This window comes from Lipotes vexillifer, unplaced genomic scaffold (genome assembly GCF_000442215.2).
Source record: "Lipotes vexillifer unplaced genomic scaffold, Lipotes_vexillifer_v1.1 scaffold1003, whole genome shotgun sequence".
In the NCBI taxonomy this organism is placed as follows: Eukaryota; Metazoa; Chordata; class Mammalia; order Artiodactyla; family Lipotidae; genus Lipotes; species Lipotes vexillifer.
The window spans coordinates 1,206,729-1,224,540 of record NW_006798890.1 but is presented as its reverse complement, the minus strand read 5'-3'; the positions used below and the strand labels follow the sequence as shown (position 1 = coordinate 1,224,540).

The 17,812-nt window shown below is 51.4% G+C and overlaps 1 protein-coding gene across 1 annotated transcript in view; it reads right to left on the bottom strand.

The window, feature by feature from the left end:
- Positions 1-249: 249 nt before the first annotated feature.
- Positions 250-17,812, bottom strand: part of DHCR24 (24-dehydrocholesterol reductase) — a 34,279-nt gene continuing 16,716 nt past the window's right edge. The window contains exons 5-9 of the mRNA XM_007471137.1: positions 17,064-17,327; positions 12,185-12,328; positions 2,881-3,078; positions 2,572-2,750; positions 250-1,514 (exon numbers count right to left, since the gene is read on the bottom strand). Coding sequence (XP_007471199.1) covers positions 1,361-1,514; positions 2,572-2,750; positions 2,881-3,078; positions 12,185-12,328; positions 17,064-17,327 — 939 coding nt within the window. The 3' untranslated portion in view covers positions 250-1,360. The remainder of the gene's footprint in view (positions 1,515-2,571; positions 2,751-2,880; positions 3,079-12,184; positions 12,329-17,063; positions 17,328-17,812) is intronic.

Here is a 17,812-nt window from a genome sequence, read left to right as displayed (position 1 = left end):
TCCCAAAATGTCACTGCCTGGCACAGTTCACTTAATTCCAGCTTCCCTTACACAATTCCCTCTCAGATTCTGGGTTTTCAGCTGAGGCTGGGAAGTTCTTAAGACAGACCTGCATAAACAACCAAGCTCTACTAGGTGGGCAGGGACCCAGGAAGGTTTCCTTCCCTCTGGAACGGAAATGGAGCTAACTTTTCTCTGAGCTTAGGATTTGTAAGGCACTAAAATTAACTACAGTTGGGGGCCGGGGGAGAAAGAAAAAAAGGGGGAGATGAGTGGTTGGAGAAATCAAGTTGATACTGTTTTCTTTCAGCCCCGCAGTGAGGAACCCCACGAAACCGAGTGACGGCGGGCTCCATTTTCCTGCTTGGCGTGGTCCCACCCCCCAACTCCCACCCCTACTGCAGAGCAGAGGACACAGCCCCACCATGGCAAAGCGGGTTCTGGGAACAAGAGCCATGGAAGGTGGAGAGGCAAGAATGAGCCCAGGTCCTCTGGATTCAATTCAGAGCAGAGATCACTCACCCAGCCTGGGCAGGTGTCCCAGCCCTGGGCCCGGCCAGGATTCAACCCTGAAGTGTCTTCTCCATGGACACAGTCCCCTCTGAGTGGACTTGGGCAACGGCTGCAGTGGGCCTGCAAGCCTGAGCGTGAAGGAGGAAGGGGCAAGGCGCCACTGAGCACGGCAGGGAGAACTTTGGAATCAGACCTGGCTTTGGCACAGCACATCTTGGGCCCGCCCGCCCGCCCTCCCCATCTCCCAAGACCCCAGGGATGGAGAGGAACCTTCCTTCCTTCCCTCCGCGAGGAGGTCTTGCAGCTGACAAGTGATGGCAGCGAAACTCGAGGGTACCCCCTTCAGCCAAACCCGAGCCCAGGTGACCTAACATGGAGCCTTCCCGGACTCAACCACTGAATCCAAAGCACTTTAGTCTGACATGACGCTGAGTGGGAAGCCGTGCTAACAGCAGCTGCCACTTCTCCGGCACCTCTGGTGCGACAGGCGCTTGACTTAGATGACAGCAGCAGGAAGACAGCATTACCCCCTTTCAACAGATGAGGAACAGGGCTCAGAGTGGCTGAGTGACTCACTCAGAGTCACACAGCTAATGAGTGGCAGAACTGGGAACTAGACTCGGGTTTGTCTGACTCCAAATCTCATGTCCTGTCCACTCTACTTGGCTGCCCCTTGAAGCTGGGAGCAAGCTGTCGGGGCCATCTGGGTGGGGTTTCTGGAGGGGTTTCTTTCTGAAAATGTGGATCTGGCAGAGCAGCCAAGCTTGAGTGAAGGGAAGATAGATGCCTTCTGGCCCTGGGGACAGGGTCCGCCCTCGCGTCCGCCTCCTTCCGGATGGGCTCCGGCTCAGTGCCTGGCAGCCTTGCAGATCTTGTCATAGACCTCCGGGAAGGCGTCCTGGCAGCCGAGCTGTTTCCGCAGGCTATGGTACAGGGAGCCATCAAACATCTCCCAGAACTCCTCCCGGTCCATGTAGCAGTCGGCATACAGCATCTGGAACCTGCAGCGCAGACACAAGGGTGAGGACTCGGGATGGGGGTCAGAGGGGCGGGGAGGGGAAAGGGGAGCAAAGAACCCCAACCATCCCTAATGTGAGCCTAACGCACCGCCTACTCTGCAGGGCAGGACGCGCTTTTGGAGGATTTCTCTTGTTTGATCCCCCTAATGAGCTAGTGGTTGAGGCTGCTGGAGGAATTTTTATCCCCATTTTACTGACAGGGAATCTGGGCTCAGGGCTTTAAGTGGCAGTGGAGGCAGAGTCAGGAGTAGAAGGCAGGGCACTTCATGCCCATCCCCCCGACATGCTCACCAGGCTGCTTTCTCTCTCTTTTTTGACGTTCAATAAACCGCACATAAGGAAAGTGTATAACTTGGAGCCACAAGGATATATGGCACAGCACAGGGAATACAGCCAATGTTTTATCATAACTATAAATAGAGCAAGACCTTTAAAAACTGTGAGTCACTAAATTGTACACCTGTAACATATAATATTGTACAGCAACTACACTTCAATGACATCAATAAATAAAATAAGCAAAAATATTTTTTTTAATAAATTAAAAAACAGGAAACGTACTGCTCGATAAGTTTGATATATGTCTGTAACCTTGAAACTGTCACCTCAGTCCAGCTAACGGCCATATCCATCACCCCCAAACTGTCTTCATGCCCCGAATTCCCCTGTGTTGTCTGTCCATCACCCTCCACAATCCCAGGCAGAACTGCCTTCTGTCACCATGGGTTCATCTGCATTTCCCAGAATTTTATATAAATAAAAAATATGTATATAAATAGAATCATAGAGTACTCTTTTTTCCTGGCTTCTTTCTGTCAGCATAATTATTTTGAGATTCGTCCACATGGATTTTGCACGTCCACAGTTTGTTCCAGGACATCTCTGAGCAATGCTCTGTCCAGGCCTCTGTGTGGCTTTCGTGGTCCTGAGTCCCCCCCCGCTCCTCAGCTTTGGCCTCCAGCCTGGAGTGGGAGCCCCTGGACACGTCTAAAGCACCCCCATCAGTGCTCTGACGGCCACACTCCGGGCACTCGCTCACCCGTGCACACTTCGGACGAACTTCTCCAACTGCCTCATGCAGGACCGGGCTTCAAAGTGCTTCACGCGCGGCTCCCCGTAGGCACCAATGTCGACGTAGAGCTCGGCCTCGTTTCCCTTGGGGTGCACCAGGCCTGGCTGGCTGGGCAGTATAAATGGGCACAGCCAGATGGGGTAGACCTGGGGGGCCAGGGAGGGTGTGTTGGTGCTTTTCCTCCCCCAGGAGGCAGGCTCTGCAGCACTCCCCTCTCTCTGCTGCTCACATGCCACCCTCACCCCCCGTCCCCACTGAGCTCCCGGCCCGGCTCACGTGGATGTCGCTGTGGAAGGTGTGCAGGGCCTGCGGCAGGCACTTCATGGGTACCAGCATGTCCTGCACCACGTGGTGCTGCTCGTACAGCTTGCGCAGCGTCTCGCCCTGGGTCAGCTTCAGGAGGGAGATCTTGGGAGGCACCATCCAACCAAAGAGGTAGCGGAAGACGGGGTTGTTGCCAAAGGGGATGATGTCCTAAAAGACAAGGGTTCGGGATGGAGAGAAGGAACTCAGCAGGGCCCAGTGTCCCCCCGTGCCAGGGGCTGGGTCCTCCTCTGGTACTGGACAGAAATGTGACGGGTCCACTCCTATCTGGCGGGGGGGATGGGGGGGGGGATGTGGTGGTACCCAGCCGGATCTGGGTTTGATTCCCAGCTCCGGCATTTACGAGCTATGATGATGATCTTGGGCTGGGGACTTAACCTCCCTGAGCTCAGTTTCCTGATCTGCAAAATGGGGCTTATGAGAATGAATGGTAAGATACCAAATGGAAGGCACTCAGTCCATTGCCTGAAGCAAAATAACAACGAAGCTATCATTGCTGTTCTAGTTGCTGAGGTCAGTGTGGCTGGCACAGAGCAGGCACTCCATAAATGTTTGAGAACGCTGTTGAATGGCAAGAGGGATGGATACTCAGAGAGCTTAAGCAATTTTCCTAAGGTCACACCGCCAGAGACGGCTCCCACCGAGGTGAGGAAGGTCTCGCTCAGGTTCAACGATGAGCCCTTCGGTTTACAGCATCTCCTGAGAGGCCTTCTCTGACGCCCCTATTAAAATGTCACTGCTTCCCACCCCTCCATACACACAAACAGCAAATTCTTCCTCACCTGTCAAGGCCAAGCTTGACAGCTACCTTCAACCCTAGGCAGAGCTAGCCACTTTCTCTTGCTCCTGTGGCCCTGCACAGTGCGACCCCGCCTGCCTCCCCCAAGCTGGCCTCTTGGGAAACCCCCCTGAGCAGTGCTGTCTTTCCTCTTCCACTCAAACCTCCACAAGGGAAGAGCCCCCCATTCACGATCGTCCTCCCTGCCCCCAGTCTGCCGTCTTCCCGAGGGCTGCCAGCGTGCACCTGATACCCCATCCTCAGCTCCTGGGCCCTCGAAGCCAAGGACATTCCTTCATTTGTTAGACAGTTACGAGGCGCCTGCGTGCTCAGGTGCCAGGTTCTGTGCTGGGTGCTGGGGATACCCAGATCATTGAGACGTGGTGCCTGACCTCAGGTGTGAAGAGCTGCAACAGAGAGATGCAGAGGCAGCTCATAAAAGGGTCCACGTCAGACTAGGGTCAGTGGTAGCTGCCCAAAGAAGCCCCCATGCTAAGCTTCAGAGGCTGCATGACTCTTCCTCTCCCCTCCCCTCCCCTGGAATCATCTCCTCTGATCACCAGCCCACTCCCATGAGGGAGGGAGGGGCCTGTCTGCTCTCTTCTCTGTTAGATTCCGGCTCCTACACCAGTTCCTGGCTCACAACAGGAGCTCTGGAAATAGCGTGGCTTTTATTGTTCCCTTGGTTGTCTTTGGAAAAGCCACACAGGCCCATAGCAGAAATCCCCCCTCAAAGGCTAAGCCCTGACCCTATTTCCCTCACAGCCCTGACCACTCATCATTCCTCCTCCATCCCAATCTCTTTCCCCTCCACAAAGGCAACCATTCTTAGGAATTATTTGTGTACCCTTCTAGAGACATTCGATGCGCAGACACGTCCATGGGCTTAAAAAAAACACAAGTCGCAAATGGCAGCGTCTACTAGCCTCCTGCTCATCACTGTATCCTGGGTGTCAGCACACAGAGCGCTACTGCATTCTTTGTCCTGGATGCCTGACACTGTACAGACAGACCTCGTTTTAGTGCACTTCTGATCTGTGATCAGTGATCTTTGATGTCACTACTCTGACTTGCTGACGGCTCAGATAATGGTTAGCATTTTTTAGCAATAAAGTATTTTTAAATTAAGGTATGCCCTTATTTTTTTTAGACATAATGCTAGTACCCACTTAATAGACTACAGTATAGTGTAAACATAACTTTTATATGCGCTGGGACAACACTGTAAAGCAATTATAGTCTAATAAAGATATTAAATTAAAAATATATATGTATATGCACTGGGAAACCAAGAAATTCGTGTAACTCACTTTATTGCACTGCTTTATTGCAGTGGTCTGGAACCCAACATGCAATATCTCCAAGGTCACCCTTCACGGGGTGGGGCTGCAAAGTCCTAGCCCCCTGGCCTCAAGGTGGGACAGCTCTGGAGGGCCATCCAGCCCCAGAGCTCCCTGTGGGTTGGCTGAGGTCTTTGTTGTGACGGCCTCACACCTCCGCTTTTCCCTCTGCCCGGCCCTGCTTCCCCTTCCTCTCGCAGTTGAAGATCACCAGAGTTCTCCTGAACAAACTTCCTGTGCGCACATCTTGGTAGTAAAACACCCATCCTTCCAGATTCTTCCTTTAACTTCAGGCGGTACAGGCTAGTGTTTAACAGCACAAAAATATAAGACAAACCTCATTTTGAAACCTAGCTTTGTGGTTTTAAAACCCATCCAGGAGTTCTCTGCTACTCCTTTCTTCAAGAGGTGGAGCTTAATTCCCCCCTCCTTGGGTGTGGGCCAGACTTGGTGACTCCGTAGTAATAAGAGAGTATGGCGGGAGTGGCGAGGTGACTAGAGTGGGTCATGGAAGGCACTGAGGACCCCTCCTTGGTCTCTCTCTTGGATCACCTGCTCTGGGGGAAGCCAGCTGCCCTGCTGTGAGGACACTTGAGCAGCTCAGGTGGCAAGGAACGGAGGCCTCTTGTCAACAGGCACGTGAGGGACCCTTCCAGGAAGCAGATTGTCCAGCCCTACTAGAGCCTCCAGCACACCAGCCCCGCCGACACCTTGACTGCAGCCCTGAGCCAGCAACACCCACATCATCGCTCTCCAATCCCTGAGCCTCGAAACTGTGAGATAACAGAGGACAGTTGTTTTAATCCTCACAATTTGGGGTTAATTCATTATGCAGCAATAGATAACCAATACACTCTTATCTCTTACTGAGTTGTGTTACTCTGGATAACCTAAACCAGCTTCTTCACCTGTAAAGTGGAAACAGCACCAGGACCTACCCTCACAGGGCTGTTAGGAAGACGGAGAGAATGCACGTAAAGTGTCTGGCCTAAGAACTAACACGTAAGGAGCGATTCATGTTAATTGCTGCTGTTACCATTCTGATGTGCTCTCACGTACTTTGCTGGCCCCTCTTTCCTTTCCTGTCTCTTGAATATCCCTGCTCTTGACAAAACCACACCTCCCACATCCTTAACACTGCTCTTGGCAGGGATAAAGAGGGACTCGGGGGTCTTCTGCCTTGGGCAAAACTTTCCACCAAACGCTCTGGGCCTGGACACTGCTCAAAGGAGGACTAACAGGGATGGGGGAAGCCCAGAGCTCCCCAGGCCTTGATGAAGCCTCTGCTGCCCACTCCTCCACCCCTTACCACTGCCCCGTCACATCCTGCCTGAGAGACCTAGCCCACGATTAGAAGTGACCCGACACCTCCTCCTAGGAGACCACCAGGTGTAATTCCTTCATGTCTGACATCCCTATTTATCTCAGTCACGGTGGACTTGTGGGTGCCTCCCACTAGCACCCTTGATGTGCTACAGCGATGCAATGTCTTTTAACCTGACCCCACTGGCCACTGTCCCCCCGTCTTCCAAACCCCTCCCCTGTGCTCTCTCATGGTCTAAACAGCAGCAACCCCCCTCCATCCTCAAGCTCTTCTCTCGACCGTTGTGTCCTCTCCTTGCTCTTAGCTGGAACCTGGCTGGCCCCTGCAGCCCTCCGAGGTGGTATCATTTTCTCTCCATGACCCTCTGGGGTAGACGGAGGTGAGGTGGGCTCCTCATTCTCCTTCTAGGTCTCTGCCCCTCCCATCCCCTGAAAACCCTCAGCAGCTTTGCAGCCACCTGCCCATCATCTCCACCCCCATCATCTCCCTCGTTCCCAGATCACTGCCACCTTCAACACTCATCACTGATGTGATTTCATATCCACCTCTATGATCTTTCCCACGCCCCAGCCTCCTCTCTGTCCTCCAGCGATCTTACCTTCCACCTGGCCTCTGCCCTGACTCTCACGTCACACTCCAGAGCAGGGGATGACGAACTATAGCCCGTGGGAATCGGTCTGCAAGCAGATCCAGCCTGCTGGCCAAATCTGGCCCCCTGCCTGTGTTTATACATAGTATCACTGGAGCACAGCCATGCACGTTTGTCTGTGCACTGCCTGTGGCTGCTTTTGTGCTACAATGGCAGCGCTGAGCAGCTGCGACAGGACTTATGACCCGCAGAGCCTAAAGCTTTTGCTATTTGGCCCTTTAAGAAAGTTTGCTGACCTCTCGATGTTGTCCTATTGTCTGTATTCATTGCCTCTGCTGACTTGGAAAAAAAAAAAAAGCACGTCAGAGCTGTGAGTTGAGTTTATTCAGTGTCTCACTGACTACAGCCTGGGAGACCCGCTCTCAAACAGCTCTGAGAAACCGTTCCGAAGACGTAAAGGCCAGATCAGTATGTATGTGACTTTGGCGAAGCGTACATGTAATCAAGCACAGGTCTCGGTCGAAGGTTATTGCTAGTTATGAGGAACAGCCATCTTATTAATGGTTTCGGTACTTTTCTAAGTATGGGAAGATGCAAGAATTTGGGTTCATAAAATTTTCTCCTCAAAATATCTACCTATCTAAAGGCTGTCTTTATCTGCCAGTTTTCCCATAGCACAGAGTGCCTCATTACTGACCTTTGCCCTGCATTCCTTTCAGGGCATGTTGACGGTCCCGCAAGGCCTAATGACTTCATTCCTGCAGAACTGGATGGTAGGCAACATTCTTCATTTGGCATCTCCATAGTTTCAACTCCAAGCATTCGCCCTCTGACCACCACTAACTCTCCTTCCTGCTGCCCATGCCCTCCAGTGCTCTGACGTCAATTCTTCACCCCACGGGGCACCCAGGCCACCATATCAGTCCCTTCAGCCCCGCACACCCTCACTGCCCCCCCTCAGCTGGCTCAGATTTCATCCTGATCATGTCCTGGCTTTTCCAACCCTGCCCCACTTGTCATACTCATTTGCAAAACCTCAACCGTGGTTAAATCTAACTTTCTCCCTATGCTGTACCCCGTCCACAGAGCTGAACGTGTGAAAATCCACAACCATCAGGGCTGGTCTCACTGTAAACTCGTGGTCATGAATCTTTGGCAGGCCCAGTGTTGCCCAGCAATCCTACGATATTTCCCCAGTTAATTCATTCCCACTCTCCAAGGGACAATTTCCCATCTCCTCTCTCCTCAGTCCTTCCACAACCCCTCACCCCCTCATCTCGGCTAAAATCCTTGCTTCCTATTTCACTAAGAAAATAGAAGAACTCCCACACTCTCCCACCACCAAATGGTCCTCCTGTTTGTAGCAACTGTTCCATTAACACTTCCTCCCTCCTGTCCAGTGGGTGAATCTCCATGCTCTCACCTAAACGCAACCTCTCCACCTGAGCACAGGATCCATCCATCTTCAAGGTTCACCCTGAGAGCACACCCTCTCCCCTGCACTGCCAGCACATCAACATGTAGTAGCCTCTCCCTTCTTGAAAGTCACACATGGACTTCCCTGGCGGTCCAGTGGTTAACACTGCACTTCCATTGCAGGGGGCATGGGTTTGATCCCTGGTTGGGGAACTAAGATCCCACGTGCCGTGCGGCACAGCCAATAATAAATAAATAAATAAAAAATAAAACAGTCACACAAAATATTTCCTCTCGATCCTACATCCCCCTCTGGCTCCCACCCTACTTTTCTGCTTTCCCTTAAATTGAGCCTTCTCAGATTTCCATTTTCACTGTCTCCACTTCCCTGTCTCTGTTTTCTCTAGAACCCACGTCAGGCTTTCAGCCCCATGGCTCAAGGTCATCAGTGACCTTCTCACAACTAAGACCAGGGGTCGACGCTTTGTCGTCATCTCACTCAGGGGCATTCGACACAGCTGTTCACCTTCCTTCCTGACATGCTGTCCTCAGGTAGCTTCCGGGATGCCAGTCCTCCTGGGCTCCTCCTCCCCTCGGGCTGACGGCGTCTACTCCTCTCCTGGCTGGTTCCTCCTCCCTCAACTTGCAGGGCTTGGCTCTGGGACTTCTCTTCTCTAACCTCCCTCATTCATCTAGTCCCACAGTGTTAATTAACATTTCTCTGCTGATGATACCCACAGTGATATGGATTTCTTCAACCTCTGCCCCGAAGATCTGACATATGTGCCAGCTGCCCACTCAACGTCCCACCTGGATGTCTGAAAAGCATCTCACGCTGACATGTCCCAAACCAAACTTCTGATTTTCCTTCCCAGACCCCTCCCCCATGTTGTCCATAGCAGTCAATGGCACCTCGGGTCACCCAGTTGCTTGGGTCCCTAACCTTGGAATCACACCCAAGGGCAATCTGTGGGAAATCCCGTTGGTTGGTTCAACCTTCACAGCACCTCCCGGATCTGAGACCCCTTTCCTCCTCCACCGTTACCACCCCGGACGACAGAATCTTCTTTCTTCCGCTCTCCCACTCTTGCCACCTCCACCCCGTCCACTCTCCACCTAGCTGTCAAAATTATCCTTTTAAAACAAACATCAGGTCATGTCACTTTTCTGCACCAAGTCCTCCACTGGCTTCCTTACCACACAAGGTAAAATATAAAGTCCTCCCCTGACCTACAAGGACCCACATGATCTAGGCTATGGCTGCTGTTTGACAGCATTCTCCACCATGGGTCTAGCTCAAGGGCCTTCTTGCTGTTTTCAGAAACACGCAGCCTTGCTGTGACAACTTGCACCTTGCTGTGATGCAAAAGAATGGAGTTGGACCCCCACTTCACACCATATACAAAACTTAACTTAAAATGGATCAAGAACCTACATATAAGAGCTAAAACCATAAAGCTTTTAGAAGATAAGGCAGGAGGAAATCTTCATGACTTTGGATTTAGCAATGGATTCTCAGATACGACACTAAAAGCATGAGTAACAAAAGAAAAAATAGATCAACTGGACTTCATCAAAACCAAAAACTTTTGTGAATCAAAAGACATTATCGGGGGCTTCCCTGATGGCACAGTGGTTGAGAGTCCGCCTGCCGATGCAGGGGACGCGGGTTCGTGCCCCGGTCCGGGAAGAGTCCACATGCCGCGGGGCGGCGGGGCCCGTGAGCCATGGCCGCTGAGCCTGCGCGTCCAGAGCCTGTGCTCCGCAACGGGAGAGGCCACAACAGTGAGAGGCCCGCGGACCGCAAAAAAAAAAAAAAAAGACATTATCGGGACTTCCCTGGCGGTCCAGTGGTTAAGACTTCGCCTTCCAATACAGGAGGTACGGGTTCCATCCCTGGTCGGGGAGTAAGACCCCACATGCCTCACGGCCAAACAACCAAAACAGAAGCAATACTGTAACAAATTCAATAAATTTAAAAATGAGGAGCAGCTGGGCCCGTGAGCCATGGCCGCTGAGCCTGCGCGTCCGGAGCCTGTGCTCCGCAACGGGAGAGGCCACAACAGTGAGAGGCCCGCGTACCGCAAAAAAAAAAAAAAAGACATTATCGGGACTTCCCTGGCGGTCCAGTGGTTAAGACTTCGCCTTCCAATACAGGAGGTACGGGTTCCATCCCTGGTCGGGGAGTAAGACCCCACATGCCTCACGGCCAAACAACCAAAACAGAAGCAATACTGTAACAAATTCAATAAAGACTTTAAAAATGGTCCACATCAAAAAAAATCTAAAAAAAAAGAAAAGACATTATCAAGGAAGTGAAAGACAACCTACAGGTTGAGAGGAAATATTTGCAAATCATGTATTTGATAAGGGTCTAATATCCAGAATATATATAGAACTCTTACAACTCAACAACAAAGATCAATAACTCAATTAAAATTGGGCAAAGGATCTGAACAGACACTTCTCCAAGAAGTATACAAATGGCCAACAGGCACATGGAAGGATAGTGAACATCGCTAGTCATTAGGAAAATGCAAATCAAAATCACAGTGAGATTCCACTTCTTACCCACTAGGATAGCTATAGCGAAAAACCAGAAAACAACAAGTGCTGGTGAGAATGTAGAGAAACTGGAACCTACACATGCTGCTGCTGAGAAGGTAAAATGGCTCAGCCACCATGGAAAACGTTTGGCAGTTCCTCAATAGGTTATACACAGAATCATCACACGACCCAGCAGTTCCACTCCTAGGCATGTATCCTCCAAAACTGAAAACTAGTACTCAAACAAATTCTCGTACATGAATGTTTGCAGCAGCTTTGTTCACAATGCCAATAGGTGGAAACAACTCAAATGTCCACCAGCAGATGAGCGGAAAAACAAACTGTGGTCCAACCACACAATGGAGAATTATTCAGCCACAAAAAGGAATGATGTACTGATACATGCTACAGCGTGGATGAACCTTGAAAACAGGCTTAGTGAAAGAAGCCAGGCACAAAAGGCCACATGTTGTATGATTCCATTTATATAAAATGTCTAGAATAGGTAAATCCACAGAGACAGAATGAAGACTGATGGTTGCCAGAGTCTGGGGAAAGGGAATGGGGAGTAACTGCTTAATGGGTGCAGGATTTCCTTTTAGGGCGATGAAAATATTTTGAAACTAGATATAGTAGACACACAACATCATGAATGTACCAAAATACCACTGAATTGTACACGTTAAAATGTTTAATTTTATGTTTTCACTTCAATTAAAAAAAAGAAATAAAAAGCTACCCACTCAGCCCATATGAGGACCTGTGCTCTGGCTCTTCCTCTGCCTGGCATGTCCTCCCTATGTTCAGGTCCCGCTCACAAGGCATCCCCTGAGAGGCCTTCCCTGGCCACTTATTTAAAATGTCACCGCTCCCCGTCGCTCATCACACAACAGCAAATTCTTGCTCACATGTCAAGGCCACACTTGACAGCTACCTCCAGCCCTGGGCAGGACCAGCCACTTCCTCTTCTCAGGCCGCAGTCTGTCTGTTCAGCTAGGCTACAGCTCCTCAAGGACAGAACAGGTCTGTGTTCCCCAAAGCACTGGGCCCTGCGCCCCACCTTCTGGCACAGGCAGGTGTGTGGGGAGAGCCCGCTGCTTTAAGGCAAGGTGGCTGCTCCTGAAGAAGGAAGCGCTGTGCTGCTGGGTAATAGGCTGTTCTGGTCCCTAGGACAAAGCCACTCTTTTCCCCCAAGGGAGGGGAAACCATCCTGGTTGCCAGCCTGGCCAGGAGCCAGGACTACCAGGAAATCCTAGCCTCACCTGGAGCTCCCAGAAGATGCTGCGCGTGTGGCGGTGGTAGTAGTGTCTCAAGGGGATGTACTCCAGGCCCTCGCGGTTTGTCTTCAGGTATTTCTCCACGTGCTTGAAGAACCACGGCTTGTAGTAGTTGCCAATGCTATTCAGCTGCAATGACAGAGGGCACTGTGTCAGGCCACAGGCAAGCCCCAATGCCATCGGGGCGTAACAGTGATACCCGGCTTCTGTTCAGCACTCCTGGCCTCTCCAGAGCTCTTTCATGTCTATTATTGCCTTGGAGGCTCTTGAAAGCCGGGCGAGGTTACTAAGCAGAGCCGGCATTCTCTAGCAGAGAGAGCAGGAGCTCACAGAGGTTAAGTGGTGAGCCCTGGGCCCAACAGCGAACTCCTGACAGGCTGGAGAGCTCAGCCTGCTACTCCTCCTCTGTGAGAGAACTAAGGTGCCGATCTGTCGCCGTTGGCCACAGTGCAGCGCTCCATATACAGGCGTGTTCCTCCCCACCTCCCTCCCACGAGGCCAGCGTCGGCACGAACGCTGAGCATGGGTCATCCTCCCCACTGGGTCCCACAGCCGACAGCACTAACTGACCACGGTGCTCTCCCTGCTGCCCTGGACCAAGCTCCACATCCTCTGGCCACAGCGCTCCCCCCACGCAGCCACCATCAACGGAGGAAGCTCACAGTAAAGCTACCGTCTTCCCTGGCACTGGGCCCTGTGGTCTCCAAGCCTAAATCATATATTTAGCTGGTATTTTCTTCAGCCCTAAATGGTTCAGGACTCTATCTACTGTGTGCCCTGGGATGACTTAGCTTCTCTGAGCCTCAGCTTCCTCACCCATGAAAGGAACTGTGGGCCGATGCTTTTGGAGACAGGCAGGGCAGCAACCTGGAAGGGTCACGGGCTTCAGGCTGGGCGGCTGAGGCCAGACCCTGGCCGTCACCCACTAAGCTGTGTGACCTGGCGCAGGACACTCTGAGCTTGTTTCTTCACGTGTAAGATGGCAATAAAAATAAATACTTTGTGGGAGATCTTTGTGCCTATTAGAAATTACATACACACACACTGCAGACGCTCAGGCCCACGTCATACCAGCTTCTCTTGGGGTGGGAGAGGCACTCGAGTTTTATGGGGCAGGTGAGATCACACCCAGCAAAGGGACAGGAGGAAGCAGAGAGTGCAGGCCGCGTAGGAGAGGTAGAATGTTGCCAGGGGACCATCAGGGAGGGAAAGACAGGAGCAGAGGCAAGAAGTAAGCAAGCCAGGGTGGCTGGAGGATAATCACAGCACGGGCTAAGCGCCCACACTCCAGGGAGGCAGGACCAGTACCCGAGTATCCACTCTTTGTCCCCTCCATGACTTTGCATACGTTCATTATCTCTTCCATGACCCTGCACACATTCCTTCTTTATCTCCTCCATGACCCTGCACAGCAGGGCTGTCCCTGCTTCACTAACCAGGAGAAAGAATCATCAGGGTTGAAGGGACTACCCCAGGTCACAAGGCTGGCAAGAGGCAAGGCAAGGACTCAAGCACATTCCATGTTGCAAAAGGCCAAGGCGGATGGCAGAGAACCTTGAATGGTGGGTTCTGGAATGTGGGCATTATAAAAAAAGAAAAAAAAAAACTATTAATTTTTTTCCTGATTCTAAAAGCAACGTACGCTCCCTGAAAACTTCAGACACTGCAGTAATGTGTAACCTGAGAGATGCCCCTGCAGCCTCACCCTCCAGAGGGAACTACTAAAAACTGATGTGTATTCATTAGGTTTTATTTTCACACACACACAGATTTATATAAATGGGACTGCCATGTGCCTACTGTTTACTGATTTGCTGTCTCCACTTATAATGCACTAGGCTGATCCTGGCAGGTTACTTAGCCTCTCTGAGCCTCATTTTCAGTACAGGCAAAATGGTTAGAGAGACTAAAAGAGATAAGGCAGAAAGTACCAAGCATAGGGCCTGCCCACAGCAGGGGCACAGTATTCAGTTCCCGGCCCTCTCACTGCACCCAGCCCCTCGGCAGCTGCCTCCACCCTGGAGCCAGGCAACCTCTGCCCTCCACCTCTGGCAGCCAACACTTGCAGCCCATCTGGGGGTCACTGCTGTGTGCAGGCCACTCTGCTGCTAGGCCACTCTGCAGTGGAGAAACCAGGCCACAAAGTACCAGGAACTGGGCTAAAGAGCCTGCTTGTCCAAGTCAATTAGAGTGTGGATAGTGCGGGGCAGGGCAGAAGTCACCATAGGCTGGCCTCCACCTGCGAATGCAAAGGGGAGTCAGATCCAACAGGAACACAGCAACTTGATCTAACCCCAGGTGGACCTGGTCACACACCGGCAGAGGCACCAGCTGCATGATGAACCCGAGACTCGGGGGTACCTGCACTCCTGGTGTTCATGGACTCATCGGTAACTCTTTGTGCCAGGGAAGCCTGGGACATGATAAAGAACCTGGATGGCACGTCTCTCCTGGGGCACACGGCAGCCGTGGCAGCCAAGAGGCGGCAGGAGTTCCAGTTCCAGCCCAAGCACTTAGATAACAAGCCACTTCCTATCTCTGGGCTCCCCTGTAAAACGGGGGTGGCTGCCTTCTCCCAGGGTGGACAGGGACAAACGCCTGAGCAGCCTGCCGGACAGGCGTGTTTGGGAGAAATGCTGTTCCGATGAAACACGCACATGCCTCTGGCACCCATCACTCTCCCCCGGCCCCAGGCCCCGTTCTCATCCGGCATCACGGGAACACTTTGCAAAAGTCTGTGGCCCGAGGCCCGGCCCCTCTGCCACTGATACCAGGCAAGCCTCTGGGGAAAACCTCAGTCTTCCTGGGAAATAAGGGAACTGGTCAGAGTGTTCAAATGATTTAAAAGCTGTACAATCCCTTTTGCCCAACTGCAACCTTAGGTGGCACCTAATACATCAAAGAGATGACTTTCAGTACAAAGGGGGTGGTGATACCCCTTGGTCCCAGCCCTTAGCTTATCACCACTGGCAGCCTCCAGAGGAACATCTCAGACAAGGTGGAAAACCTCTGGACGAGACCTCCTTGCCAGGTGACTAGGTTCAGAGTGACACACTGCCTGGCCTTTGGCCCGACCTGAGCTCAGGCAGAGCCAGGGCCCGGGGACACCAGAACATTTGGGCTCAGTGTCTGAAGCCCCACTCCTTCTCCAGGATCCCCATCCTCCAGTGCTCACTAGTGTCCCATAAAGAATGGTGCTCGATCAAAGTCTGCAGATGATGACAAATTCTAGAAGCTGGTATGGCGGGGAACAAACATCCAACCAGGAGTCAGAGACCCAAACTTAAATCTGCCCCATGCTTGCCATGGGTCCTCAGAGGAGCCTCTTTCCCCTTCTGGGCCTCCGTTCCTTATTTGGAGAGGGAATTGTATCAGATGACTTTGGAGTCCTTTTTGATTTTAAAATGCTTTAAGTATATAGGGATAAATCAAGAGCCTTAAAAGTGCCTATCCTTTGTTGTACTAAATTCTACTTGAAGGTATTATTCAAATTATAGACAAAAGATGTCCACTGCTACATTAATTAAAATAATGAAAGCCAGGGTGCCACTTTAATTTCCAACTATGGGGCAGTGGTTTAGTAGATAGATGATAGGGCATTTGCTCACTGCAACGTTTCTGCAGTCATTAAACATGAAGGTAGTGTAACGATATGTAGAAACGCTTATCGCACTAAACCAGAAACTACAAACTTGAACTGGTGATCACAGATGAAGACAAACAAACCGAAACACTGTGCAAAGAGATGGTAACCTTGAAAGTACCTGAGAACTGCAAAATAAAACGAGCTACTATTTTTAACCCTATCAGATTGGCAAAAATGAAAGAGTGATGCTATCCAGCACTGGCAAGAACGTGGGGGAAAGGTATTCTCACACACCACTGCGTCGCTCGAAGTGGACAGAAGCACGCATTTCTGGCAGGTCACTGGTCATGTCTATCAATATTTAATATACTCAAACCCCTGGGTCAGGCATTCCTTTTTTTGGACTCAATCCTACAGAAGTGCATGTACAAGAGGCCAAGGATAGATGCAAGAGAATCTTCAATGCGATATTATTTGTAAGAGCAAAACATTTTAAGCAAAATAAATGCTCATCGGGAAGCAATGAGTTAGGCTAATTACAGGCAACAACAGAAAGCATGGGATAAAACAAGGGCATGGGCATGTACACGCGCGTACATGTGCATGCACGGGCACAGGCCTTGAAGAGTGCAGTGTTACAAGTGGTTACCCTGGGAGCATGCTTGGGTGAAGAGATGCACTTTAACTTTTTCTTTATATATTTCAACATTGTTGTACTACTTTTTTAAAAGCTTTAAAAACATCTATGCATCGAAAAGAGAGGAAATAAATCTATCAAACACATTAGCAAGAGCCGGATTGGGTCATATTTATAGGTGGGAGTCTTTTCTTTCCTTTTACTTCTGTACACTTTCCAAGCCTCTCACAATAAGCACAAATCCTTTCTCAATGGAGAAAGAACGGCTATTAAAAATTACACAGTGTACGCTGAAGGGGTGTGAATCTGGATTCTGAGGCATCAAATCAACTACTCAAATCTTGGCTTTGTCATCTTGTGGAAGTTTACATGGCCTCTTGGAGCCTTGGTTTCTTCATCTATAAAGTGGGGTTACTGTGAGGATCAAAGATTACGCCTATCAAGAGACACACATGTTACCTGGCAGATGGTAGGGGCAGAGTAAATGGATACTTTGGTCACAGCCTAAGACGGCCGACTACAGATCCTGCTGCCCAGGTGGGCTGACCCAGGTCGCAGCCTCAAAGAGCGTGGCTGCCAGGGTCAGGGTGGGGAATCAGGCTCCACCCCAGCCCATCCAGGCCCTCCTCCTCCAGGCCTACCTTGCCAGGCTCTGCCTCATCTGTCATGACCCCCGTCATGATTACAGCTTCCTCCAGGGAGTAGAGCAGCCCTTCCACGAAGTGGTTCTCCTGCCGCTGGGACTCACGGGTGAACCTGTCACAGATGGCCTCCAGGCCACACACCGGCTCAAACCGCAGCTTGACGTACTTCTTGGCGGGGATGATGCGGATTTCAGCGGCCACCAGGAAGCCCAGGGTCCCGCAGGACCAGGGCACAGCGTAGAACAGGTCTGAGTTTTCCGACTGTGAGGTGGAGTGGACACATGCTGAATGTTTGACCCCCAAACCCTGCGCTGCAGCGAGTCATCAGCGGGGTGCAGAGGACCCGGGGCCTGGGCTAAATCCCTGTCGTGGCACTATCTGTGTCAACCTGAACAAGGACCTCGCAACTGCACTTTCTGGGCCTCAGTCCTCCCCCTGCCGCTCCAGCATGACATTTGACCTTACACTGCCCTCTGTATCAGGGAGGCTCAGGGAGAGTGCATCCTCTCTCCACCACCTGGGCACAGCCCCTGGATTGCAGGCTACCCAGGAAAGGCCAGGACCAGCTCTGCCCAGAGTCCTAAAATGAGGGACCAAGGGCCAGGGGTCCCAGGCCAGGCTAGAGAGAGATGAACCCTTAATGAGGGTCAAGGTAGCCAGGGGACATTAAAATGGGCCATTACTGAAACTTACAAAGCCTTTCCCCCCTCCCCAACCACAGTCCAGGGAGAGCGTTAACATTCCTG